Here is a 26,661-nt window from a genome sequence, read left to right as displayed (position 1 = left end):
CACGTACTGGTGATGGCAGCCCACCACCTGTGCAAGATTCCCTATGTGCTTCACACAATGCTTTTTGTCCCCCCAGCTCACAGCACTGAAAGTATGCCTGGCTCAAGCCCTGGAGACCTGAGACTCTAGTAACATGCCATTCTGGAGCTAAACAGCTCTCAGGGCAGCCTACTTGTGCAGGGCTATCACCTGCTGGTCGGTGCTGAGGAGAAATAACATCATTACCCTCATTAGGAGTCTAAGGAGACGAAGAGATAACATGACCTAGTGCAGAACACAGATTGCAAAACATTCATTAGTACAGTGAATTTCCTGGAGAACCATGAACCTACAAGGCTGAAGGCTGAGCAAAGCCAGAAGGTCGAAGAGTGGGACAGCTGCCCCGTGAGAGACCCAAAAGGCCCCTTCTTCTTTCTCAGAAGACTTCTGGTGACCCCTCTCCCCCAGCCCAACCAGCAAGTCAGTTTTTCTCTACCACAATGGACCAAGAGAAAGGGAAAGGTGCTGTTTCCAAGAAGAAGTGCTGTTTCCTTCCCCTGTTAGGGAGACAAGGGGCGCTCTCCCTTTTTTATGCATCGAAAGCTACTGCTTTCTAGGAATGGAAGGTCTCTGGTCTCTTCTGTATCACCAAAGATGTTTGTTCAGCAAAGCTTTTAAATTCTTAAGTTGTGCATCCCATGCAGCACAAGGAAAACGTCAAATCTTTGCTCTGTATTCCCCTCCTGATTGCATATACATTGTCCACCTGTCAGAACTCAGATACTTTAAAAATCTGAGGTTTTCCACTCCTCTGAGTGTGGAAATCCAAATGACAACACTTCAAAGCGATGAAAAGCTAGGGAAGACCTGGAAATCACTTTGGCTTTTTCCACCTAACTAGAATAGCAGGTGAAAACAGCAGCTTCCACACAGCCAAGTGCTTCTGTCTCTCTGTTAGGGAAGTGCTGCTCACCTTTGCCAATCTCATAATGCTGATAACGAAAGAAAGAAAGGCCATCTTCTTTCTAATATACTTATTTGAAGAGTTTAATCCAGTTTTCTTCCTCTGCTGCTGGCAGTTCAGCAAATACCCAGGCATGAACCAGTTTCAGCAGTGTATTATTGGGCAACAGAACAGGATGGATCATAACACCAGGCATAGCAAGTCCCCCCGAGCAACTCCCTCACCCCCACGGCTTGCAGTCTCCTATCAGCATTGCATCGTACAAAGCAGCAGCTACTGAGTTAGGCTGAACTTTGGGAGCTACTTCCGAAAGGAGACACAAAACCAAAATAAAATCAAACACAAACCAGACATGCAAATGTCCAGACGTAAATAAATTAAAAAGAAACCATGCCTGGAAGTGGATGGGAAGGAGGACAAAGTAGAGGAAAAGAAACATTCAGAGACTCAGATGTTCTTGCACTCCGAGCCAACCCACTGGGGGTTACGCAGGCTGCATATGACAGGCAGGGTTTGCACACATCAGCACTCAAGCCCTATACTGGCCAGGAGGTTTTCCAGAGCTTCAAGTTTCTGGTTGGCTTCCTCGATGGCACTGTAAGTCTGCACATTGCTGGTGATGTGGAAGCGAATGTCATCGACCAGGGGAATGGAGTCAGTCTCCTGCCGCTCCTCCACAGCCTCTGCATTCTCCTTCACAGCAGCCACAAACTCCTCCGACTCCACCAGCTGGATGGGGCGGACAAAAGCATCGTTAGGAAGACAAGAAGGCAGGCAAAGAGATGTTAACTGTTGGATAATGGGCTCATCCACTTTTTAGAGATCTTACAGGAGAAGAAGGAATCCTAAGGCTATCAAATCTTCCCGTGTCTCCTTAGAGATGTGTCCTGCTATCCACCTGAAGGAGGCAGTAATACTCCAACAGTAAGAAGCCACAGCTGTGAGTAACCTGCACCTCAATTAGCACACTGTAAAACCCACTAAGAATCCGTAGCTCTGCTATCAGGGCACATGAATATACATAATATTCCCTCCAGAAAAGCTCCCTAGCAGGAACTGGCAGCAGGAACCAGGAGGTTCTGCCAGACACCTTTGGGAAACGTCTTGCAACAGGCAAGGCAGCGGGCGCTTGCGCCCAACGCAGAAGCAGGAGACCCAGCTGCCTGCTTCCACCACGGCTCTCACCCCACCACCACCAGCAGATCACAGCAGTGCAGCTGCTCTGTTCTGTGCCCATCCTGACAGAATCAGGTCACCCATGAATGATTTTGCACCGAGTTCCCCAGGAACATGTGGTGTGCTGAAGGGTGAGAGGCAGCTTCCGTCTGTCTGTGCGACCCAACTGCGCCTGGGCGCAGCGGGCTGCTGAGCCCTGCTCTGTGCTAGCCACTCTGCCAAAATTTCTCCCCGTTGCCATCATCAGTGCATCTCCATGAGATGCTGGCAGCTGCTGATGTTTTAACAGCTGGGGTTGGCTTCATTTGTGCTAACACCCTTAGAAAGGCACATTGCCAGTACTGGGTCCAAGGGAGCCCACTCAGGCTAGAAAAGAGGAAGAAGAACATACGAGCAAAGCCCTACCTTGCCCAGTTACTACTTGGGGTACCAATTCAGCTTTCAAAATGAATTCTCTTTTCTGAAGCCAAAATCTGGGTGCACAATTATGTGTTTATCATCCCCAAGCAATACACTGAACAAAATAACAGCCCTAAAATTACTCCCTTTACTGTTTTCACAAGCTAGAAAGAATTTCACACCTTCCAAGGTGCAGGCGAAAATGTTAGATTCCCATGTGAGCTGTATAAGCCACTTAGCGAGACCTGTCTAAGGACACAAAATAAATAAATAAATAAACCCACATAGATTCTAGTTTGTCCTTCTGTACGGCAACTTAATTCATGAGTCCTGACACTTCAGGCTATAATCACTAAGTGTAACACTTAAATGGAGCCTCGTAAAGAAAACTGCAGCATTAGATTAATTGTTTCTGGCTGATCAACAGCCAAACTTCCCCTCTGAGAACCTCTACAGTTAGATTTGTCATCCTAAAGGAGAGAGATCATATTGATGACTCCAATCGATAGCAGTGTGCCAGGAAAACCACCCTTCCCCACCCCGAGCAGGCTATGTGTGAACACTTGCATACATTTCCTGCACCAAGCTCCCCTGCCAACCCCATTGGGTTCTCCAGGCTGCAGCTGATGCACTTTGACAACACTGCTGCTACTCTGGCCATGGTGGCTGAAAGCTTGGTGAAAGTCACCTGCCCACAGCACTTAAACAACTTTTGGGGTAGGTTTTCCAGCCCCCAGGGCTGTGCTAGACAGCCCCCAGCATTTGGCTTACTGCAGTGACATTCCCAAACTTCATCCTAACTCACCACGAGCATTCCTACCCAACAGCTGCTCTTCTTCAGGAAGCACATAAAACCAGAGAGGGCAACTATTTATCACAGACCAAGCACAACCATTAAGCCTACAGCTCACTGTGCATTTGAATTTATGGGCACATGTGCTAAGCACAGCGGGGAGCGTTTCTGCTACCTTCTCGATGATCTTGGCCATGTACTCCGTGCACTGGTCCTCCAGCCGGGTCAGCTGGAACAGCTTTGCAATCCTCCAGATGCTGACAACGTTGTCCTCTTCGAGGATCTGCGCCAAGGTCCTGCCGCACAGGCGCTTGAGCCCAGGCAGCAGGTACATGTCTGCCACACACAGCACGTCGTAGGCATTTTCCGGGGACAGCTGGCAACGGGAAGAGGGAAATTACTGCCCAATAACACCCACCTCACTCGTCCCTTGCAAAATGCCTTCTTCTGTGTCTTCGCAGAGGTTCCCTGAAATGTTGCTTAGCCCAAACGCTGCTTTGGAAAGAGAGGAGCTCAACCTTTCAGGGCTAGGTCTGCCACTCAGTCATAGTAGAGTTTAAAATGCTGCAGAGGCAGCTTGCTCAGCGTAAAGCAAGAAGTTTGCCATCCTGCAGCTGACCCCCTAACTAAGCACAAAGCAATTTGAAACACTGAAGTGTAGCTCCATGCTGGCTGCTTGGAAATACTCAATGTGGCAACAGAAGGAGGTAGCTTGTAGCAGAGGTACTGAAAGCTCTTCAGAGAGATTGGCTGGCAGAACAGAGAATTTTGTCCATACTCGGGCTTTTCCTCCCATTTTCTACTTCTGGATTCCCATTTTGTGAAAAAACGTGCAAAATTCTCTTAAGGTCCTCCCTCAAACTGGCTCTGTGAAGCCAGCCAGCATATCCTCCTGCCCCCACTGCCATTCTCATCTCTTTCGGGAACTCCCAATCTTATCAAACTACACCTGGAAGGCGCAAACCAGCCCCCGAAAAGGGGAATGAGAAGCACGAACACAAGCGCTGCAGAGATCTAAGATCAAGGAACCCACAGGCAAAAGGACAGCACACGACTCATCTCGGCTTCAAAGGCAGCTCTCAAAGCTAGCAGTAATCACAGCAGGTACTGTCAGGACCAGGGCTCCTTGGAAGCATCGCAGTATCAAAAGGAGGTCAAATCACGTGGGGCTTTCAAGCCACAAGCAAGTATTTCGACATATGGATCAGAGCTAGATGAAGCACACAGAAAATTGTACCCCAAATAAATTGTATGTGAAGCCCAACTAACCATGGAACAGACTGCACATCAAATATCACTGGAGCTTTGACAGGCATTCAAACTGAACTAAATTCATGTACCAGATGCTCAAGTTCATACTGTTGTTAATGGCCTTTAACATTTTGAGGCTCTTGAGGTAGAGAACCAGCCTCCCATTTCCCTCTTGGATACTTTTGTTCCTTGCAATAGGAGGATAAAAAATGCCATAGGTAATGCTGGAGACACCACCTCCAGCTTCACTCAATCAATCCTCCCTGGCTGGGCAAATCCTATTTTAGTCAGCCATCTGCGTCACTAACCTGGAACTAGAGCCACTTTCTGCACAGTTCTGTTCCTGCTAATGTGAAGTGCAAAGAGTGCACTTACCCACATGTATTTTAACAGCCAATCTGCAGGATACAGGGGAGGCTGGGGAGGAAGCAAGATCACTTGTTCCTAGAGACCAAGTCACACTGGTCTAGACCGAGGAACTACAGCTCTAGTGCAAAAACACTGCTATGCACAGCTCCACGTGTGGTTGCTCACTCTGACAACTGCAAAAAGCTGATTATTTCCTCCCCTACAGCTGTCCACACCGGTGTTTGGACTGTCTACTCACAGCAAATGTCTCAGCAGTACAACATCCCGCAACAGCTGTGCAGAAGGATGTGTTAGAGGCATGTCATGAATGCTATAGTGCCACAGGGATGTAACAAAGCTTTTGGGATTGCTAATCAAGTGCTGCTTTGTCCTTTCATACAGCTCCAGGAACCTCACAAGCTGGAGGTGTTTGAGTCAGTAGTATTGATGGCAGCAGCTTCCTCCATAAACTCCCCTCGAGCCCACACAATTATTCTGATCAGCAGCTTCTCTTTCTACCTGGAACTCTTCTTGGGCTCTGTACATATTCTTCCCTCCTGCTGCAAGCTTTGTCACTACTACAGAGCAGAAAAAATTTTACATTATTTGGAGAAAGAAAAGTGGAACCAAGAGTGTTGGCATCCGTCTGGAGAAATCCAGGGGCCAGGGAGAATACTCCACATATAAGTGTGGAACTTGAGCTATATTCCTGCTTTCTTGACCATTCTTTCCATGCCAGATGAACTCTCCAGAGAAATTCACAACTTGTCTGCTCAGTTTACAGTCCAAGCTAGTGCCAGTGATGGCACCATCCTGCACAGGAAACATGCAAGCAAGACCCTTTCCACTCCTACCTATTGCTATTGGTCTGCCCTGCCCCAAGTCCAGCTAGGGCAGCTGAGGCACCCCTTGGAAAGGGGCAGCTGACTGGGAAACATCCTTCCTGTGAGCCACCAAGAAGCAGGCAGACTGCAGAGGTGCAAGGCAACAGGGTCCCACTGCAGCATGGTCTCAAGGTCAGGAGCATCTTCACAACCACAACACAATTCTTTGCCTCCCTTCCTGCTCCTTCAGAGCACGGCTGAGGGGAGACCACAGACAAGGGAAGCATCTGCTCTCTGGCATACCAATGGCAATCCTGCTCTTGCTGCCTGCTAAATACATCTCTCCCCACCGGGTATTCCTGGCTGCTGCCCTGAGGTGAACAGATCAGCAGAAACAAGGTCGCAGCTGCATGTGCTCTCTGTACGTGGCACCTAACCCAGAGCATGAAAGCTGCTTTGGAAAAATTGACACTGGCAGGTGCAGCAGTCTCTGATCACTGCCCTAATGCCTGAATGTGTCCTGGCATCTTGCAGCTACATTTGTGGAAAGCATTTGCCACAAAATCGAAGCAGGAAGCTGCTTAACTGCTGAAATTTGCAGCACCTTCCACTAGACTCAAAATTGTGTGGGTTAGAGCCCTTTTGTCCCTGCTTGCAATAGTGAGCACAACAAGGCCTTGGTCTCCCAGCGGAACCTTTGCCCATCCCAGCAATAAATAACAGTGGCAACAATTACTCACTACGAATGGAAAAGTGGGCCATGATGCCAAGGGTAAGTAAGTAGGAATCTCTTAACCTTTCCACATCTCCAAATGTGTTCGATCTGCCATCTACTGGCAGCTCCCCACCTTACCCTTCAAGAGCCCAAGGGGGAAATCTGCAAAGACCTGCATTTACCAGCCCAACATGCAGCATGAAACCTAATTTCCACGCTTTTGTCATTGGATGGAAGAGTGGGGATTTATTCTGAATGTCATGCACATAAGCCATCTCCCTGCAGAGCTCACAGCAAGTCCCAGTACACGAGTTCCTAAGACAGAGATGAAGTAGCAGACTAGGGCAGTATTTATGAAACAATCCCCAGGATGCTGCAGAAAAACTCTGCTGTGCACACCTCTGGAATTAAACAGCACAGGAGGAAAAGCTCTGTGGCTGGCCTCACCTCCGTATCATCGCTGTAGATGTAGTAGAGGACCCGGATGAAGATGTCTTCTGAGATGTTGTGGAGAGTCACCACAGGGATGCTGGGCTGTGTCTGCAGCTCCTCACTCTCAGAGAAATGGTCTTCAAGTAGCGCTTTGAAGTAATCACTGCGACCACAGAAAAATGCCTGGAGAAGGAAGAAAGGCCAAAACACTAGTGATTTGCCAAACAGCACTACCTGTCGGAGCAGCTCAGATATTTCTGAGGCTCAGACTCCGTAACTCCAATTCTCCCTATATTCTGAAGCTGCATTTTCACTCTTCAGGTGAGACTCCTTCCTCCCTTTATTCCATACCTTATTTCTAATCTTGCCTAACCTCAGAACCAAAAGCATTCGTGAACTTAAGAGATTCACAAGTAGCATGGGACTAGGGCAGGAGATGAGTTGAGGCTGGATCTCAAAATCTATTCTTATTGGTGTGTACTTGTAAATCAAACATTCCCCTCTCCAAGCACTGAACTCACAAACCAGCAGCAGGATGTTTTGCAGCTGTGAATGCTGTAGCTGAATTCATAAATTTATCTCCTCACTTCTGCAAGAAAGGCAGGGTTTGCTGCTCTATTAAATGTTTTGAACAGAGTTTCCAGCTGCAACGAGACTTTTGGTTTTCCAGCTGATGAGGCAATGCTGCTTCTGCCAAGCGTATCCAACACTGGATGAGTGGGGAAGACAGCGCACTCAGGGCAAAGAACAGGAGAACGAAATATAGCGCAGGCACATACCTTATGGCACAAGAAGTTGTAATCTGCCACCCGGAAACACACGTCAGGACAACTGTTGAAGTTGTCGGTGCTGTCAAACGGCAACTCCCCAAAACCAACCTGGGAAAAGAAACCAGAAAATCCTGCCTTTAATGTTCTTGCCATAAACACGCTCAGGAACCTGAGTTTGGACTTCCTGCTGTTCCCAGATGCAACCATCCATCTGTTCGCTCAGCACAACACAGAGGACCAGAGATGCTCTGACGAAAGATTTCGATGGGAGGGACTGGAGTCCAGTTCTTGCACTCCTGGTAGAGATATTCCTGGTGCAAGTTACAGCTGCTTCCCTTTTCAATGAAAACTCCCTGACCCTTCCATACACCTCCAGAAAGCATTTCTGCACCACCTAGCAAGGCAGCAAACCAAGTGGAGGTGACGTTTATTTCACAAAGTGGGTCTCATAAGCCTACGAGAGCTTAGGACTAGCACATTATTGTGTAGATCTCCAGGTGGATGTAGTAAAGTACAGGTTACATAGATGTATAAACCATGTTAAAATGGTTTGGCTACAATTATGGCTTCACTTGAATAATCTAACATTTCCAAAGCACATTTTAAATTTCTCATTTGATTTGCAGCCAAAGATAGTGTTGTTGCGGTATTAATACTCCAGTGAATTATTTTAACACCAACACACCTCCTCCCAGTCCCACATGCCAACAAAGACAGCACACACACAAAAAAAAATCTGTTGGCCTTATGTTATTTTAAAGTGACACTTCCAAATATTTTCACTTCTACCTTATTCTGTGTTTGGTTGCTAAAAAAAAAAAAAAAAAAAAGGTTGTATTCACAGTCATGTAACCAAGACAATTAATCTCTGGAAAAAAAAATTCCTCCTGGTTCTTGCTTTCCAGACACATGCCCCTGTGCTGCCTGTGACAAGGAGTTTATTACCCCTGTTTCTCATCCAGGAAAGATACATCCCAAATTTGCACCTGGGAAAATCCTGGGCTGACCTTGAAGACCAGTCTCCAATCACAGCCTACCTAAGCATCATTTCCAACATGCCTGCCTGGATCCAAACTGGAAGCAACACACTTTCAGCCTTACTAAGGAGCCAGATGACTCCACCCTCCAAGACTAAACAAAGGCCCAGCCCGCAATGCACTGGGGTGGTGCTCTCAGATGAGCTCAGTTTATATGCAGTGGGGTTTCTCTTACACAGGTCCTGGGATGTAGCAAGGCACCAGGCTGGCAAAAGCTCACAACACCGCCAAACACGGCAATCTGGCCCCATCTGCTGTGCTCTTCGTCTGTCCACAGCAACATTTGGCAGCCTCTGCTTCCTAATCATATGAGAGTAAGGCCAGCAACATTCAAATTGTATGCAGGGCTGTCACAGTGATGCTTCCTCCCCGCTGTGAGCCCTCCCCTTACATCCCCACCAGGGGACTTCTCCCCTAGAACAGATGCAGCCACCAGGGAACACTCCACACCTGATCTATTACCTGCTTCTTACACAGCTCTAACACAAAGGACACCTCCAGTACCAAAGATGAGACAAACTGCCCCATCTGTAGCTTCCCCGGGCTGTTATTTTGCTGTTATCCATGCCTTGTGTTTGGAGGCAATGAACAAACCCCAGCAGGGATGCTCTGTGGCATCCCATTACAAAAGCTGGTAGCCATGGTGTGACTGCCTGCTCTATTTGCCCTGCTGCTATCCCCACTGCTTCCATGTCCTCTCCTAGAAATTCTGATATGAAATTAAAAAAATACAACAAACTTCACAGGCAACTAGAAACAGGCTTTGCATGAGATGCCACTCTTTGCAGCACAAGTTAGATCGAGGCATTAATTCCCCAGCTCCTATGGTCATCCATCCTTTGCTCCTTTCATTCCCCAAATATAAATTTTGAGAAAGAATTCACCCCTCTGGGATAGACATGGGAGTTTGTTTGGCTCAGTTTGTCTCCTGAATTACAAAATCCTACTGGCTCAATTTCCAGCTCCTAGCCTTGCCTGGTCTGCACTCTAATTGCTCAGGTTTACAAGGTCATTTCCAATTCATACTACAAAAGCAACGTCATGTCATTGTCACTCCTAGTCAGCATGAAGTGGCTCTGCAGATTTTTTCCTTTTTACTCCCCTTTTAAGTCTCTTCTACTTCTACTCTCCTCCCTTGTCACACTTCAGAAATTTCGTCTTGTCTTTTCTTCCCTGCAGAAAAACATTTTATTCCCATGCCCCCCCATTAAGGCAACCTCTTAACATACTTCTGCTCAGGCAAAGCACAGCTGCAAAGTTAAGTATGCTGCCCAAGAGGCACAAAACAGTCTAGCCTACAAGGTGCAAACACTTTCACGATATCTCATTCACCATACAAAAATATTCTCAACACCTCTGCAGCAAAAGACAGCGCGAACACTCACAGGATCTCCCCGACATCGCAAGGATCAAGCCTTTGCTGCTATGAATTTGCTATTGGTGCTTAAATAGAAACGTTGCTGGAAGCAAAACCACGCAGAACAGCTCAGTGACAGCAATTTGTACCCTGGCCAGGAGATTAGCTCAGCAAGAAGATTCAATTGTAAATAAATGACAACACAAAATACAGGGGTTAGCGATCCAAGAGGAGATTACCAGCCCATAATCAGATGCGAGTGGACTGGATAAAAAATTCTGATGCAAGTTTTTAATAGTTCAGTTCATCTGCCTCTGCCAAAACAGAGGAAGCAAAACCCAGGAATAACTACCAATAACTCCATTACATGGCTGCAGTGACATTACTTCCAAATGTTTCTAAGCCATACAACATTCACCTTTATGCCAAAAATGACAAATGGCCACATTTTTTGTAGCCACACCAAATGTGGCTACAGATGGAAAGAACAGTATTTCTTTCACGCCATGCTGATCCTTCTAAGTCTGATTTCATCTTATGTTGGAAAATAAGATTTCAGTTAAAAAGGAATGAAAAAACAGCTGCGAGGAAGTGATGTGCCTGCAGTCCTCCGTACTGGAAGTCCTGGAGTTTCTAACTCAGAGGTCACTGGGCAGGCACGAGATCAAGTGCTAGATAAAGACATCACATGTAAATTATTTGTTCATAGTGAAATAGAAAGTGGTATACATCCCAATTCCATTTGGTACAGCATTACACAGTATGCAGCAGCTCAGAATGCCTCATCAAATTCTGGTTATTACCTGAACTGCCATCAAAAAATGCTGGATTTGACCCGGAAGCCAAACACCAATTGTGTTTTGCATATGCTAGAAAATGTTTATGTTTCTCTAGAGAACATAGATATTTGAATATGACTATTCGGTTGACACTGACATTTTGAGTTAAATGGTTTGTATACTATTCCTTGTAGGATGTGAGACCCTGTAGAAGTGAGGAAGTGGGAATTCTCTGTCCAGGAAAAAGATTTCTAATTCACAGAATTTACCAATTTGCAAACGTTAGGAACAGATAAATGGGAATAGGATGATGACATTTGTTTATATATTCTTTGTAAATTAATGAAAAAAATATGGAGAGAAACAACAGGGAAATCTTTTAGAAATTGACTTTAAAGAAGCACACGTTTGTGCACAGCATACAAAATCCCTACTGAATAGGCATATGCCCATGCCTTCTTCACCTTCACAGCCCTAACAACCCTAACCTTGTTGTAGCTGCTTTCTTTCTGGTTTATGAACACAGCAAGAAAACCACAACTCACAAAGGCATTCATGGCACTGTCAGATGACTGCATTATTCCAAGTTTTGCGTTTTCCTTCCAATTCCTATTCCACATGAAAGAATTACATGGGAGGTGTTTCTAACTCTTGAGGAGAAAACCTTAACTCTGACGGGATTGTAGTATAAAGATCTAGGAACAAGAAATCAAACAGAAAGCATTAGATTTATTTGTGGAGTGACTTAAATTTTATGTAAATCTCACCGTTCTGGGGCCACAATCCATATTTTAATTCCTGGGGAGGTAATACTAGGGATTTCTTTTAGTATCACCTCTCTTTATAGCCTGCAAGCATATAGGAAAGCATACTGAGAGCCACAAACAAATGCAGTTATCTGGGGGAGAGAAGTTACATAGGAACGATGCCTGAGTTGGTAGGTGGAAACCTGACAGAGAAAAACGACCTCTATAAAGAGCTCTGTACTCAAAGAAACGTGTCTGCCAAAAGCCAGCACAAAACACACCGGCATATTGCAGGTAAGACTCTGTTCATCAGGTTGGTCACTCACACTCTTGCACTTGCATGCACACACACACACACTGAGCAAAGGATCCTCCCTGCTTCATCAAATTCCCTGACATCTGCAGCATACAGGTCTATTACAGGTCTATTCAGCAGGAGATGAAAAGAAAAAAAAAAAAAAAGAAGAAGAAAGGCAATAAACTTTGCTACAGCACTCACTCATACAACCTCTGGGCATAGCAGCCACCAAAGATGAGTTCATGTTATTAAATTCAGTGCTTGGTATGAAAGAGAAAGAAAAAGAGGGCAGACAAAAGCAAAGTGAAACTGCTGGTACTAGAGAAAGCAACAGATGCAAGGAGAATGAAGACCTCTAATATTTAACCTATTCTCCCACAAGTAGGTGCAAATATCCACATATCTGAGTCTAACTAATAATCCTGATGGTATTTTAACGTTATGATCATCAATCTGTTGTCTGTGGACCATTTCTAGGGATCAACAAGACATAATTATGAAAAACAGATCTATTGCCAGTCAAGTTAAATTTGGTTCGGAAGGACTCATTTCTGCTAAACATATTTCAGGGTTTGAAAGCAGGGTTTGAAGCTGCAGGGTGTCAGTTCCCAGCAAGTAAGCCCAGCAAGACACCTTCCATCTATGCGCCCCCTTGGGTAACAGTGCCCACTGATAAAATATTCCTGGTATTCAAGAAGGGTGGCTGGGGGAAAGAAAAAGAGCTGGGGGGCCAACTCTCGTACCATTGTAGTCAATGGGGAAATCCCCACCAAGTGCATGGCAAGGGTTTCATTTACCAAGATCCCTGCCGGGGGAGAAATCCGAGTGAAAGGCCCAGCACTGACAGCCTCATTAAATACTTTTACAGCATTTCCAAGCAATAAAATGCTTCAGCATTTACAAAATCAGCTTGGAGCATTAACACCAGCAAACAAGCAAGCATTAAACTCAAATGGAGAGAATGAGACCGAACACATGTGAACACATACCACAGCCCCAGAGAGACCAGAAGTAGGATAAATGCTCCCTACCCGCAGTTCGGCTGGCAGGGCGCAGTCTGCTAGAAGAGCCAGATCTTCCTGCAGCCGGCAGTTACCTGTGGGCTCAATCGTCAGCACTTTCACACAGGTCCCTGGCTTGGAAGAAACTGGAAGAAGCAAAAAACAAAACAGCAGAGATGCCTAAATTCCTATACGAACATTTTCTCCCATTTAGAGAAAAGAAAGAGACTGCAGGAAACGTCAGCGTTATCGCTGTGTAGCTTTTACTGCACTGCACAAGTGATGGCCCTGCGTGAACATGCACACAGCACCCCTCACTACAGCTCACGAGCAGGGCTGGAAAGGGATGCCTGTATTGTCTCTCCTCAAACTTATTCCTTGCACCAAAATATGAATACTAGCGAACACAAAGTTGCTAAAGGCATATTTCAAGCTTGTTCTCTGCAATCCTTGTCATCAGGTATAGCCGAGGACTGTCCTACAGGTTTCTGATCCCTGCAAGAGTCACCCGTACAGAGACTTCTCCAGCTGACCATCCTCACCACTGACAGCACCACCTATGGTGGAGCCCTTGACGAGGGATAAGATGGGTAAAATGAAACTGTCCCCATGCCTCTCCGCTCTGCCACGTGCTTTCATGGGTCTTGTTTCAGCTGTGCCATCCTAACTTCATTCCATGGAACAAAGGGATTTACTCTTGTTTAGATAATAACTTCTGTGCTCCTAAGTCTGTTCTCTACTCTCTACCTATGGAGATCCCATAGCACAAAGACCCCCAAAACACCTGGTCTCCTGAGTAAGCCTTTGCTGTTTGCAAATATTAAATAATCATTGCCACCACCACCAAAGAGACCAAATAAACCGCACACAGACTACTACTTTATTTGCCTTTTTCAGGCTTAGCGTGTCTTACTGTCTTGCCCTGTCACTAAACAGCCTGGTAAAGGAGAAGCAATACACATGCCCTTAATTTTGTGGTCTTGCTATGATCAAAATGATGTGGAGCTCACTGAAGCCAACGGCCTTGCTGCACACCTGTAGGCCAGCAGGCTGCTGCCATGCCCTTACAGAAGGGTTTGCTCTTCTTGATGCTAAAGCACGAGTCTCCAGTTTGCTCCAACACCAGCATCCTAGAGAAGTCTGAAGTCCCTCCAAAAACTACTGAGAACTACATGTGCCACCACACGAGAGACAAACATTTAAACCTGCCATCCCTCAGTCAGAAGAAAAGCAGGCTGCTGTAGCACTTGTAATCGATCCCTTTTTCCATTGGAAAAGGCAATACGAGCAAGTATTCAAACTTAATCAAGCAATGCTTGTAAAATTCAAGCCGTAAGAAATCTTTGCTGCTTTTGAAAGTTCAGCTTTGTGAATAACAGAGAGGAATGCTCCAACCTCAAACGAGCAGCAAACCAAACTGGCAGTGCAGTAGCTGGACAGAAACCCTACTGCTGCTGGCACACCGCTCCTCAGGTTTGTTTTCAAGTCAGCACATTTTGGGTGAGGACTGGAGCACGTAAGACATTCAGGAGTCCCTGGTACACAAGGAAGCACGTGAAAAACATGACGCACCACTGGCGAATGCCAAGCTGAGGTAAGGAAGGCTTGAGATGCTGCTGGGAGCCACGGAGAAGCAAAGTTAACTCTCAAGGACAAAAGAGTTAAGCAGCCCCACACTGAAGTGCTCAGAATAATTTGACAGGTATGATTCACCGCATTAAAACCCCTCGCAGGTGAATCACGCCACCTTGAGACCTCATTTTTCCTGACATTTTGCGCAGCACTACGTGAGCTCCATCAGATGACTTCACGGGGCCGTGGGCGACACGAGACCATGATGTGCCTCAAAACAAGTTCTCCACCCCCTCCTCCACATTACTGCTGCACCCTTCAGATACGCTACCAGCGTGCCTCAAATAGGCCGAATATCCCAGGAGGATGCTGGAAAAGGAAGGGTAATCTACAAGACAGCCAGGTACCATCACTGCTACACATGGAGCTACACCAGCGGGGAGATGGGCTGCTCTGTTAGCACTGAATGCCACCTTCAGTTAAGGGAAGTAAGCCAAAAGGAGACCTGGCACCAACTCACACACGTTGCTTGAAGAGCCCTGTCCACTTACAGACCAGTGTGAGAGAAGCAAATTTCTCACTGTGCAATTAGGAACTCTTTATGGCAGAGAGAATTGTTTATATCTGTGTAGTGCCTGTCGTCGCCAGATCAATCAGGCTCTGTGAGCACTAATGGACCCAGCAACTTTTAAGCAGTAGTCAAGGGAAAGAGTTCTCATGGGATCTGCAAAGCATCTGTGCACTTTCACAGAAGCATGAAAGAACGGTGGTTTGTCTGAGAAGCACATCTACCAGGAGACATTTCAGACACTGTGTCTCCCAAAATCCAGGAGTACAGCATTTGGTAGCACATGCAACTCTCTCCTAACACAAACAATAAAAAAAAATCAAAGTGATAAAACAGGAAAAAGCTGTTGGCTGCAAGCAAGCAGCAGGGACCATCACCTTTAGCAAAAAGTGGGAATGAAGGGCTTTCGGGAACAGGCAACATAAACAATGCAAAGACCTGGAGGGAATAACCCAACTCTGGCTGAGGAAGGAGCAATTTTGTCTTCCGTCCCAATCCAGCCCAGCTGTACAGCACTGAACATCACCTCCCAATTCATCAGCTGCCTTTGCTCCTGCTGCTCAATACGTCTTTGTATTCTTTTGTTTCAGCTGAGTCAATGCACCACAAAAAAACAAACACCAAACTTCCAAACCTTCACAAAATGGTGTCACACCCAGGTAACGCCTTATGCTTCCTCTTCCCAATGCCACAGCAAACTGCAACAACTAATTCTGTATCTCCAGTGCCCCCACCATGAAGGTGAGCATCACAGAATGATAATCCTTCTTCCAAACCTTTTGTAGAAGTTGTAGAAGTAACTACAGAATGTTTATTTTCAAATATATTCACTTCTGTAGGAAGGATTATGGCTTAGTCTGGACAAACCCTGTCTGAGCTCTTCCAAACACTGCAACATTTTTTTCTTTTTGTAGGAACCGTCCACATGCAAGCAGTCACACTGAAGCCTATCTCAGGTGCAGCAGAATGCTGTGGGTCATCCTCTCCAGGTTTTCCTAAACTACTGCCTGTGGGTGCCAAGTCACTAAGTGTTTTTGAAACGCTGATTAACTCTAGATAATGACATTGCAAAGACTGCTATTATCCACTGGAGCTGCACAGGCCTGAACTCGCATGTTTTATTAGGCATGTTTCCACTTTGTAACAGAGATGCAGGACATGACCCTGCTCTGCAGACCCAAATCAGATGTCTGTTCCACAGCAAACACTTTGAACAAGCAGAGATTCTTAATGCATGAGAGAGAACAGTAATGCTTTGTCCAGTGCCAGACATGTGATCTCAGGTCTTTCCCATTTTTAACGTCTATAATTCTTGCATGTATCATTTTCTGGAGAATCAACAAGTTCTCCTGGCTTCCACCTGAAATCTGATAGGAGACAAAACATTTAACAGACCTATCAGCAGTTCTGTCTATTCCATTGAATCCAACCTGTTGTGAATAAAAATTAAGCCTAGGATTTCCATCAGTGCTTTAAACACATTGATTATGTCTTCTGTCAGACCTTACACATGAAGAACAGCTCTTTCCTGCCAAAGAGCAAGGAAATTAAAAGATTTATTCTCTGCCACCCAGAAGGTTTTTATCACTTTCGCAGGCACAGCTTGCACCGGGAACTCCCAAGCACCCTGAAATGTTACTTCACCATTTTGCATTTTCTGAGCCTGCCAAGAAGTTTGGCAGTTTGCTAAATAAATCACTGGACTTTATGATCCTTAAGATGCCAATGAGTGGCTTTAGACAGCCAGAAATTCATTCACTTTACTTTCCTCCCACAATGTAATATGAGATTCTAATTTAATGTATTAAGGTGGAATGCTCACCTTAGGGGTCTCAGCTAGACCCTTGGAGGAAAAAAAAAAAAAGAAAAAAGAAAAAAGATCTCCTGCATCTCACGGGATTACTTTGATATCAAAAGATACCACAGGACAATTCTGTTACCTGATGCCTAAGCAATTATTATTTCCCACTTCTAGTATTCTCCACCACTCCCCTTTTCCACCAACCATGTAATATCCAGATTGACATCTTACACTTAGCATTTCATAAAAAGAAACCAAGAAATACATTTCTCATCTCTGCAGATGTGTTAACATTTGTGTTTACACAGCTAAGGTAAGACTTATGACACAGCTTCCACTTGCAGCCTGGTCTATATGGGAACAGCTGCACTGTTGTAACCCAGTATCCCATCACCAACAAACAATTGCACGTGGCTAAGGGGAGACGTATACATGGCAAAATCTTCCACGTGATCTGCAGGTGAGGAATTTCTTGAGTCAGAATATTATCTCTATCTGTTAAGCCCGGCAACTTTAGGAGGCTGAATAATCAGAATTTGTAATTCAAAATGGAAAGCTGGAATAGCTACGCCCTCACCTCTTAGATCAAGGAAAAAGATGCTATTGACTTAGAAGCTACAAACTACATTACCTTCCTGAAATGAAATTCACTTGGTTGAAGTAAAGGAGTTAACTCAGAGCATGAAATGAGAATCAGATTTTTTCAGCCTGAAGGTTTTGTTACCAGATACCTTTCTGTTATTTAATGATTAACACTGCTTTGCCCTACTTGTGCTGTTTTGATTCTTCACGTGTCCTTTTTCTTGAGCTAAAGAGATGAATGATAAACTCCAACTGTTGGCTTTCATGCAATAAGCTGATGTCATGACTAGATCACAAGCCTTCTGGATAACAAAAAGCCCTTAAATAGAGGATTGAATCATTTAACATTTGGCACAGACACGTGTTAAAAATACACACATCCTTTCAGAAATACTTCTCTGTTTTTAAAAGTATTATATCTCTTTCTGCATCCATTTTGAACCAATTATCGAATGTTTTACTTTGGTTAGGAGTCAGCTAAATGCAGAAAAGGACTTCCAGTTCTACATATTTTATCTCCCCGGGGATTTAAATAAACTCTTTGCTGAAAGGCACTTCCCAATATACCCCATAGTGTTGCACTGAATGGCCGGCAACCACAGCAAAGTCCTGCTGCCACAGCTGTTCTACTATAATGAAAACATTTTATGTAAATGATAAACATGCACATGCCAGAAACCACTTCAGCTGCCCCACAGAGAACCCGTGACTGAAAACTATCATGCAAACATGGGGATTCCACAACAAAATCATGTTCTGGAAGCCCCAAGGGGGCCACCATGAAATATCCACCATCACGCTTTCCTCTTTCTCCTTGAAAGGGCACTTGCACAGCAGAGACAACAGCACGTAAGATGCTTACCAAATTCATAGACTTTTTTACATTTGGTCTCCAAGTCATCTATAAGGTCTTGCAGCCGACACTGTTTGGCTAATCTCTTGCAATCATTTACATATTCTACATCAATATCGAGACGACCTGTGAAGAACAAATGCAGACAGTTTTTTTTAACCCATATCACTTACCTGTAAAAATGGTAAATTCAAGGACTGAAGACTGGATGGCACAGAAATGCAATAATTAGAGACATCACCTCACCTTTCAGTGTCCAGTTACAACTCATTCCAAGAAGCTAAGATCTGCTAGCCCACCCCCATCTCAGTTTGGCATCTGATTCATATTCCCACTTTCCAGCATCTATCCTAACAGCTCCATTTAAGAAGTCAAAGATGTAACAGGCTTATACAAAAATGCAGCTAGTTCTCTCAGAAAATAAAAAAGAGCAGCACAACAGCATCATGTATTACTGCCACCACGGACTGTCTGGTTTGGGGTGAGAAAACACTTTAGGCTCATGAACTGTAACCCCAGAATCTTTTAGCATCACTGAAAATGTCGTGAGGAGTATTTCTGAAAATGCTGAACTGGGGAGACAGCCCTGAAGATAAAGTTATTTTCTGGCACCACCTCCTGGCCTGAAATAGCTCAGCACTCAACATGCGTACAATGCAACATTTGGCATTTTGACTGACAGTTTATGATCCACTGCTGCTCAGAAAAAAAATATCAGCAAGTAGTCAAAGCATTCAGCACACATTGATCAGGTCTGCCAGACTGAAAATGCCCTATGTGGAAAGCTGGGTTTTCAACAACTATAGAGATTGTTACCCCAGATGATAAATTTACCTTCTCTAAGTTAAAAATACATTCTCCCCATCCAGCCAGCCAATCAGCCAAAGCTGATTTTTTTTTAATTGACTGTATAGTTATTGGCAGGACAACAACTGGCAAAAGGTACAAACAACTTGGAAGAGCCGTGGATTGCTCACATTCTCCCCTTCTGCCAGCAGAAAGGATGTGTTGGCAACTCGTGTACCCAAACATGCCTGTCTGCAAGCCTGCGCCACCCAAACTATGCTATGGCAGAGGCACAGACAGCAACCCACCAGCCACGTATACATGCACTAGACAGTAAATCATTTACCTGTGTACAGATACTGCAGCAGAGCGCCAAAGGCTGCTGGATTAATCTAAAATAAAACACAAGAAAGTTACCATTAGAATTCCCAGGAATTTAACAAGCTTGAATCTTGCCTGGATACCAACATGATCCTGAACAAGTTGGGAAAAAAAAAAAAAAAAAACACTCACACAAATGGCAACTCAGACACAGCAATCTGAATATCTAATTTCTATGTTCCTTGTATAACTGATGCTGCCACTCCACCTGGTTTACACTGCTCTTCAAATGTATCAGCTGACACTAATCCATGTGCCTAGGGGACAGGACCTGACTAATGCAAGTGCTCCAAAGACACAGTTATAATGCACACTCTGTAAAATTCCCTCTTTTACTGGTCACAAATATTTCCAAACCCTCTTCTTACTTTGACAGGACAGCTATGTTCTTGTACAAAGAGAAAGGAGAAACATTAAGTAATGTCCTGAGAAACTGGAACTGTGTTTGCCATGAGAGGTTTTGCACAGCCACAATCAAGCAATGGAAACATATGCCAGAGTATTGGTGATTAATGGATGGAATGTACTTAGGGCATGTTTAGTTCTTGCTGTAAAGGCAACAAAAGGGACTCAATTAGTACCAATTATGGAGGTGATGTCTTCACTAGAGACCACCTGTCCACCAGGAATTAGAGCGACTCAACTCACAGAGGAGTTATGACGCAGCTGGCAGATGGTAACAGCTACCTGCTACTGCAATTAATTAAGCTATGTTTGAGCCTGTGACAGAGGGAACAAAGGCAAACTATGCAGCCTTACAGCCCTTTGTTAATCCAATAAGATGCTATTTTATGCATAAAGTGCCTTCGCAAGTCCTTCTCCTTGCCTAGGGTCATTCTGAGCTCCAAGACTTCCACTGTGGAAGCTAACCCTCAGACCATCCTTCCCACTCACTTTTCTCACCCCACTGAAAAAGGAAAAGAAAGGCTGGAAGCACAGCCCTGCTCACCAGTGGATGCTTCAACACTATCATGTTCTTCCCCTTCCACTTGGTCTCAAACATTTCTGCAAAGTAGGCGCTGCGAGCACTGAGAATGCAGCGGTGGGCACAGAAGGATTTGCCGTGAACAATGAAAACGATGTCGCTTTGGTAACCCTGCTCCAGCAACCTGTAGGGAACAAAGAGAGGGGAAATCTGCTGCAAAATGAAAAAGGAGAGAATGGAGCAAAGCTAGTGGGAGACACCGGTAACATTAAGCTCCAAATGAACAACAGGTCACAAAGTGCAGGGGGGAAGAGAGTAAGACAGTTTAAAGGCAGGCTGCTTTGCCTAGATGCCTTTTATCAAATCAGGCAGTTTTAATGTTTGGTGGTAAAAGTAATTTGAAAAAGTTACAAACTTACCTGAATGGTGTATGATTAATACCTAATACATGTAAAAAGCAGACTGAGGAAGAACTTTCCTGCCTCAGGTGAGCCCCTGAACGCAGGCAGAGGATTTTAACAAGGGACTAGCTGCCCCCAAACACATCTTTTAAAGGTTAATCCTACTTTTAAACTTTCATATGACAACCAGCATTTGTTCATGATCCAGAGAAGCACATATTTTCATAAAAGAATTACCCCACCACAAGATAAGGTACAACTTTTCTGCTCCCTGGCCACTGTCAGTGTGCATGCGTTAACCATGCACCAAACAGGAAGGGACTTGAGATCACACACCCTTAGAAGAAGGAAGGATGTTACAGGCATGAAACACAGGCGATTACCACATCAGAGATGAAGCCCTGCTTATGTTTGCATGCCCATACTCTCATTCCTGAAAAGGAGAAAAATAAGATTGCTACTTAAAAGATTTTCGGCATCCCTCACCAGTGTTTCCTAACACCCATCACCTCTTGCATTAATATTCTCACAAACATCCCTCACAAATGAGGCAGGAGAAATAAGCACCATGCTCCCTTTAGAGAGCAGGACTGATGCACAGAAAGGCATGGGGGTCATGCAAGCAGATGATATCACAGCAGGGTCCTGAATGCTGATCTCAAGCTCCTGCCACTACATCCCTCCTACTACTGTCTTGTCCAAAATGAAATGGAAACAGTTAGGTGTTAATTTTTTGCCCCCCTACTGTTGCCCTTTGTCTCAATTTTAATGCTAAATCTGTTTGGAATGAGAAGTAGAAAACAGCACATTTTGGTTTTCATGTGTAACCTTGCATTATCTGAGCCACAAACTCATCGGGAAGTGACATATCACCCTGCAAAACTCTACTTCCACATAAGGCAGAATCTGATTTTAGTTAGACAAATAAGTTTCCTTCCTCCACTCTTTTCTCACGGCTTTAGAAATTAGGACTCTGTAGTAATGGGAAGATTTTCAGATCTTTCCAGGACTTGCTTTCTCTCCAAATCTGAAGATATAGATGCTGAAATCTGTGGTTGTCATTTTTTTTATTATTATTACTTTTATTTTATTACTTTTTTTAATTAAAAAAAAATATGTTTGTGTAATAATGTAAGAGCTTCCGGGGTAGAAAAACAGCACGAGAGAAAGACTGACACTATTCCTCTACTCGTGGAGCAAGTTAGGCTTCTTTTTGAGCTCTAGGCTAAGACTACATGGTGTGACAGGTAACTTTCAGAAACATCTTAAAATTAACACATTTTAATTAAATGTTAATGAACAAAAAGAAAGAGCTCAGCAACCTGCCTGTAAGAGCACCTTAAGAAGCCCAAACTGAGCATCTCAAAAATAAGACACCTATTGTCACTGTTGGAAACCTTGGTTGCGGGCTATAGTACTTGAGGCCAGAAACTTAATTTTAGCTGTCATTTATCCTAAATTGCTGATGTGGTTCTGGTGACCTGATTTAGATTTGACAGTCAAGGATGACAGTCTAATGCTTCTGTGTTAGAAAGTCCAACTTTCTGTTGGCTCTGGAACCTGTACCTGAAGGCTATATTTTCAATGCATGTGTACCTGGAAGTCAGCCTTAGGGCGACACAGGAATATGTGCCCCTAGGAAGCTCTACGTGCACAGGAATGAGATAAGGTTCTGATCATCTGCCTTGCAAATTGGCCCTTAACAGGGAGCTTGAATATCCAGGTTAACAGCTACGGAAGGATGACAGCATGCACTGCACACAGAGCTGTCCCATCTGCTTACCGCTGTAGGAAGACATCGTAGTAGTCTCTTTTCATGCACTTCGCTGTGATCTGTTTGTACTCCTTCAGCAGACGTCGGATGGCATCACTCAAAGCTCCATACAAACAACGTTCCCCATCAAAAGTGTTTGCCTCACATTTTGCTCCTGCAAAATGACAACAGGTACATGCTGGAGGGCAGAGCTGTGTCTTTCATGTGTCCCTGAATGGTCACTAAACAAGCACAATTTTCAGCTGATGATCCATTTCGCTGCGATCTCCTGTGCTGCTGAGCACAATTATGAAAATTAAATTCCCGCTACACGTGCATAACCTAAAGCTGTACTCCCACCACATAATTCCTTTCTGAAGATGTCATGACTCATTTAAATTGACTTTGGTAATAAGTCACTCACTATGATTCCAGCAATGTTCTGGGGAGAAGAATCTCTCTGTACAAAGAGTACAATCACTTTTTGGACTTTTAACAGGAGGACAAAAGACGCCTCTTTAGACTCTATTACAAATTTGAAGGGCACTTGCATTTTCCTATTTTAGACGTACATGAGTGGCAGATTAAAGTGCACCGAATGCAGGGAGAGAAACAAATATTCCAGATCTCACTCTGCATACTGATTCCTCTGCCAGAATGCAGAGTGCCACCACTGTGTAAAGGAACTTAGGTGCCAAGAACCAACGGGGCAGACACTGCCTGGATGGCTTGCTTTGCTTTAGTTCAGGTTAGCCAAAGTCCTTGCTTTTCACCTTCAAGTCCTGGGTATGAAGCAAGGCTATCAGAAGACTGCAAAAGCATTTTATATGGACAGTTCTTCAGATGAAATACAATTCTTACACCAACATACTCCTAATAGCAATTCACCCTTCTAAAACACCAGTTGTGATTTCAGAAAGTCATGATACCTCATGAGTCATCACAGAAAGCTTCCCTAAAGCCTGAGATTACTGATTAGATGGTTCATTAAACTAGAAGTTTCCACAAGGTACAGTTAGAACATTATATAATCCCTACAGACCAGTAGGGAGCAAGATAACCAGAACTATTTTGCTCACCATTGGCTAGAAGATAGCGTACAAGCTCCTCGTGTCCACAGAGGCAAGCATAATACCTAGCAATAACAAGAGAAAGGAAAATTAGAGATAAAACAGGAAGCAAAATTCAGTGTTTGGGCACACCACAACATGCAGACCTCAGCACTGAGCCATCCGTGATAAGCTTAGAAGATGGCTCCTCATAGAAACAAGGAATTGTTCCTGAATACCAAGTCTGACTCAAACAATAGAATAAACAGGATCTGTTTCCAGCACTCATAGGCACTGCTGTCCTACAAGGAGATCTCAAGGTCCCAAGCCTGGGTTTTACATCTTCTGTTGCATCACTAGCTGCCAGATCTGCTCCCTCATTTTAATGGAGTTCATTTCATGGGCACTCAGCAATTCCGCTGAATTCTCCTTGCTCCTTGGTATGTCCATCTGACTGCTGCATGCTAGGACAATGAGGGAACAGCACCCCTAACGTATGTACAGAAAACCCATCCCTTGAAGTCTAGCTTGTGATAGGTTTTGTTTTCCTTTTCACAATCTAAACCTTTTCTAACTAATTTTCATGAGGACTTGAAATTGTCCTACAGACTAGGAGAATCCTGCATCCTGCACTGCAGCAGGCAAATGTGACTCTACTTTTACTTTGCAAAGTTATTCTATACTCCAAATATACTGCAGACGTCTAAGTACACTTTGGAATTGGGATGTAGGGAGGAAAAAAGCTCATACAATCCTCCTCAACTCTGAGGATTCTTCACTACCTACTGCATGTTCACAACCTCGCCAGACAGACAGTGATCCCACAGCCACTTTGCATTTTATCAGGTCGCACCTTTACCTGAAAAGACACAGTAGGATACCATAGACTTGGAAGAAAAGCATAGCCAGGCCAAAAATAGACGGCTCAATCCAGGTCATTTGGAAGCACTAACCATGCTCCTGAGCACTAACTCCAGCAAGTGACACTCAGATGGGGAGACAAAGACTTATTTATCACAGCACGCACAGAGGAGAGAAGCAGAAATATGCAGCCAAATCTCTCACAAAGCAAAACCCAAGACATTTTGTAACAGAGCTTCTAGCTGTAATGCAAAGAGAGCAAAAGCCCTCTGAATGCCCTGCCCTCCCACCCAGGCTGTGCTTTAGGTTGCAGGACTCACAGAGGCGTACTGTCCCACTTATCTCGGACATTAATTTCCACATCTCGCTGCTCAAGGAGGTATCTGGAAGAGAAGGGAGAGCACAGTCATAACTTCATGTACTTGCTCACTCAGACACGTTCCTCTCTTTAAAAAGATGGGACTTTGAGTTTGGGTGGTAACTTCCAAAGGCACGACAAGATCTTGCATTCAACCTAAGGATCAAGTGACATCAGTCAAACAAAGAACAGCATTCTTCAGGGTGACTTGACAGCTTCCTTCAATCTTAGGTGGTGAGTAGTGGAAGAGGGAGATCAAATCAACCTCCTGCTGACCCTTAACAAGGCCAGTCACAAAAGAAGAATGAGCACTTCAGCAGTACCTTCTTTTTTTTTTTTTTAAATGCTCACAGCCTGGATACTTACTAGTAAGTGGCCAAATTTACAAGAATAAGGCTAAACTTCTACCCTGTTTATGGCTTTTCTTACCATGAGTAACAACATCAGTATCACTCCAGACTGCCCTTAATTCCTGTCACTTCCTTGTCCTGCCCATTTAGGCTATATCACAGGCTGCCAACTCTTGTCCCTTGGCACTTCTAGAAACCAGCCTTTGCCTTGCACACCAGTTTCTTACGCAGCCTGGTTCTTGCCCCCAACTACAGCCCCAGCTGTCTCTCCTAGCCACATAAGAGAGTTCCCCTCAGCCCTCACAAAGATTCTCAGTTGTTTTCCTCATCCACCACACCAGTTCCCTCTTCCACTCCTTCTGTTTTGCCTTCCTCAAACTTCAGCTTCCTGCGACTCCATCCAAACCCCAAACAGCTCAGATCCTTTCTACTCAGCCTGTTTTGTCTGGCTCCATGCGGCGCTCATCTCTGCTTTGACAGCATTCTCAGCCCGATGATTTCTCCGCTATCACTTCTCCGCTGGTTATCTAAAACCTCCGCAAGGTCATGTGCAGGGCCTCTCCTTCTCCAGCACGCTGCGATTTAGCGCTTGCAACAAACTAAGCTAACGTGAACACACAACTGATAAAACCGCCTCCCAGACCTCACCCACAGAGCTTCTTCTCCTTAGTTAGGAAGCTCATTGAGACAGAGGGGCTCTGTCTGATTATCGGGGAAGATCCACGCGCTGGAAGGATCTAACAGGAGCAGGGAGGCCGTGAGAGGCAGCGGAGGTGTGCGGGGTCACCCCGTGCCTTCGCACCACGGCACCTGGCGGCACCGTGAGCAGGCTGAGGCTGAAATTTAGCCCCCCAGGTTCTCGGGGACACCCCCACAGCCTACATGAGGTGTTTGAGCATCTCCACGAGCACTTTGCACAGACCCAGCTCCCTACTGCTGCACACGCAGCGCCCAGCCGCACAGACAGATCACCGAGGACGAGGGGTTTCCACAAGGACACCCCAGACAGCACCCACACACAACCACCCGACTGGGGAATTCTAAGAAACGAAGCAAACATTACAACAAACCCCAGGGAACAGCAAAAAACCCTGCAACCACCCAAATTTTGGGGCTGTTTACACAGAAAGGAGCTCTCCCTTCCACTCCCCTGCCACCTCCCGGCTGCGGGGCAGCCCCAGCCCGCCCGGGGGCTGAGGGGGGAGCCGGGGACGAGGCGCTGGCAGCGGCTGCAGCCCCCCCTTGTCCCCTCCGTGTCCCCAAAGCTCACCTCACACGGCTCACGTCCCCCTTCTTGCAGCTGGTGAACAGGTCGCTGGTGTCCATGGCCGGGGACAGGCGGCGGGGCGGCGGCGCCGCATTGACCCTGCGGGCGGAGGGAGGGCGGCCGGGTTGGGTCGGATCGGGCTGGGCCGGGCCGGGGAAGGGAGAGCGGGGACCGGAGAGGACCGAGAGGGACCGGAGGGGACGGAAACGGTGCTGGATGTAAACAGGGCGGAGAAAAAAGGGAGGAGAGAGGCCCCGCCGCCGCCCTCCCGCGGCCCGGAGGAGC

The 26,661-nt window shown here is 45.3% G+C and overlaps 1 protein-coding gene across 2 annotated transcripts; it reads right to left on the bottom strand.

Annotated features, from left to right (window-relative positions):
* Nucleotides 1–1,010: 1,010 nt before the first annotated feature.
* Nucleotides 1,011–26,618, bottom strand: ABTB1 (ankyrin repeat and BTB domain containing 1). 2 transcript variants are annotated; one of them, XM_084530773.1, is made up of 12 exons: nucleotides 26,380–26,618; nucleotides 24,722–24,784; nucleotides 23,571–23,626; nucleotides 22,522–22,666; nucleotides 20,362–20,521; nucleotides 19,378–19,423; nucleotides 18,255–18,371; nucleotides 12,900–13,015; nucleotides 7,661–7,759; nucleotides 6,897–7,064; nucleotides 3,487–3,687; nucleotides 1,011–1,672 (listed from the first exon to the last, which is right to left on the bottom strand). In XM_084530773.1, exons 1-12 carry the CDS (start codon nucleotides 26,433–26,435, stop codon nucleotides 1,466–1,468), a joined length of 1,434 nt encoding a protein of 477 aa, XP_084386899.1. In that variant the 5' UTR covers nucleotides 26,436–26,618; the 3' UTR covers nucleotides 1,011–1,465. The 2 variants fall into 2 exon arrangements, with proteins under 2 accessions (XP_084386899.1, XP_084386898.1); XM_084530772.1 differs by having other exon boundaries at nucleotides 12,858–13,015; nucleotides 26,380–26,613.
* Nucleotides 26,619–26,661: the final 43 nt, after the last annotated feature.

Source organism: Aythya ferina (genome assembly GCF_964211825.1).
Source record: "Aythya ferina genome assembly, chromosome: 10".
Lineage (NCBI taxonomy): Eukaryota > Metazoa > Chordata > Aves > Anseriformes > Anatidae > Aythya > Aythya ferina.
Note: the sequence above shows the minus strand (reverse complement) of the source record. Positions and strands in the feature narration are given on the sequence as shown.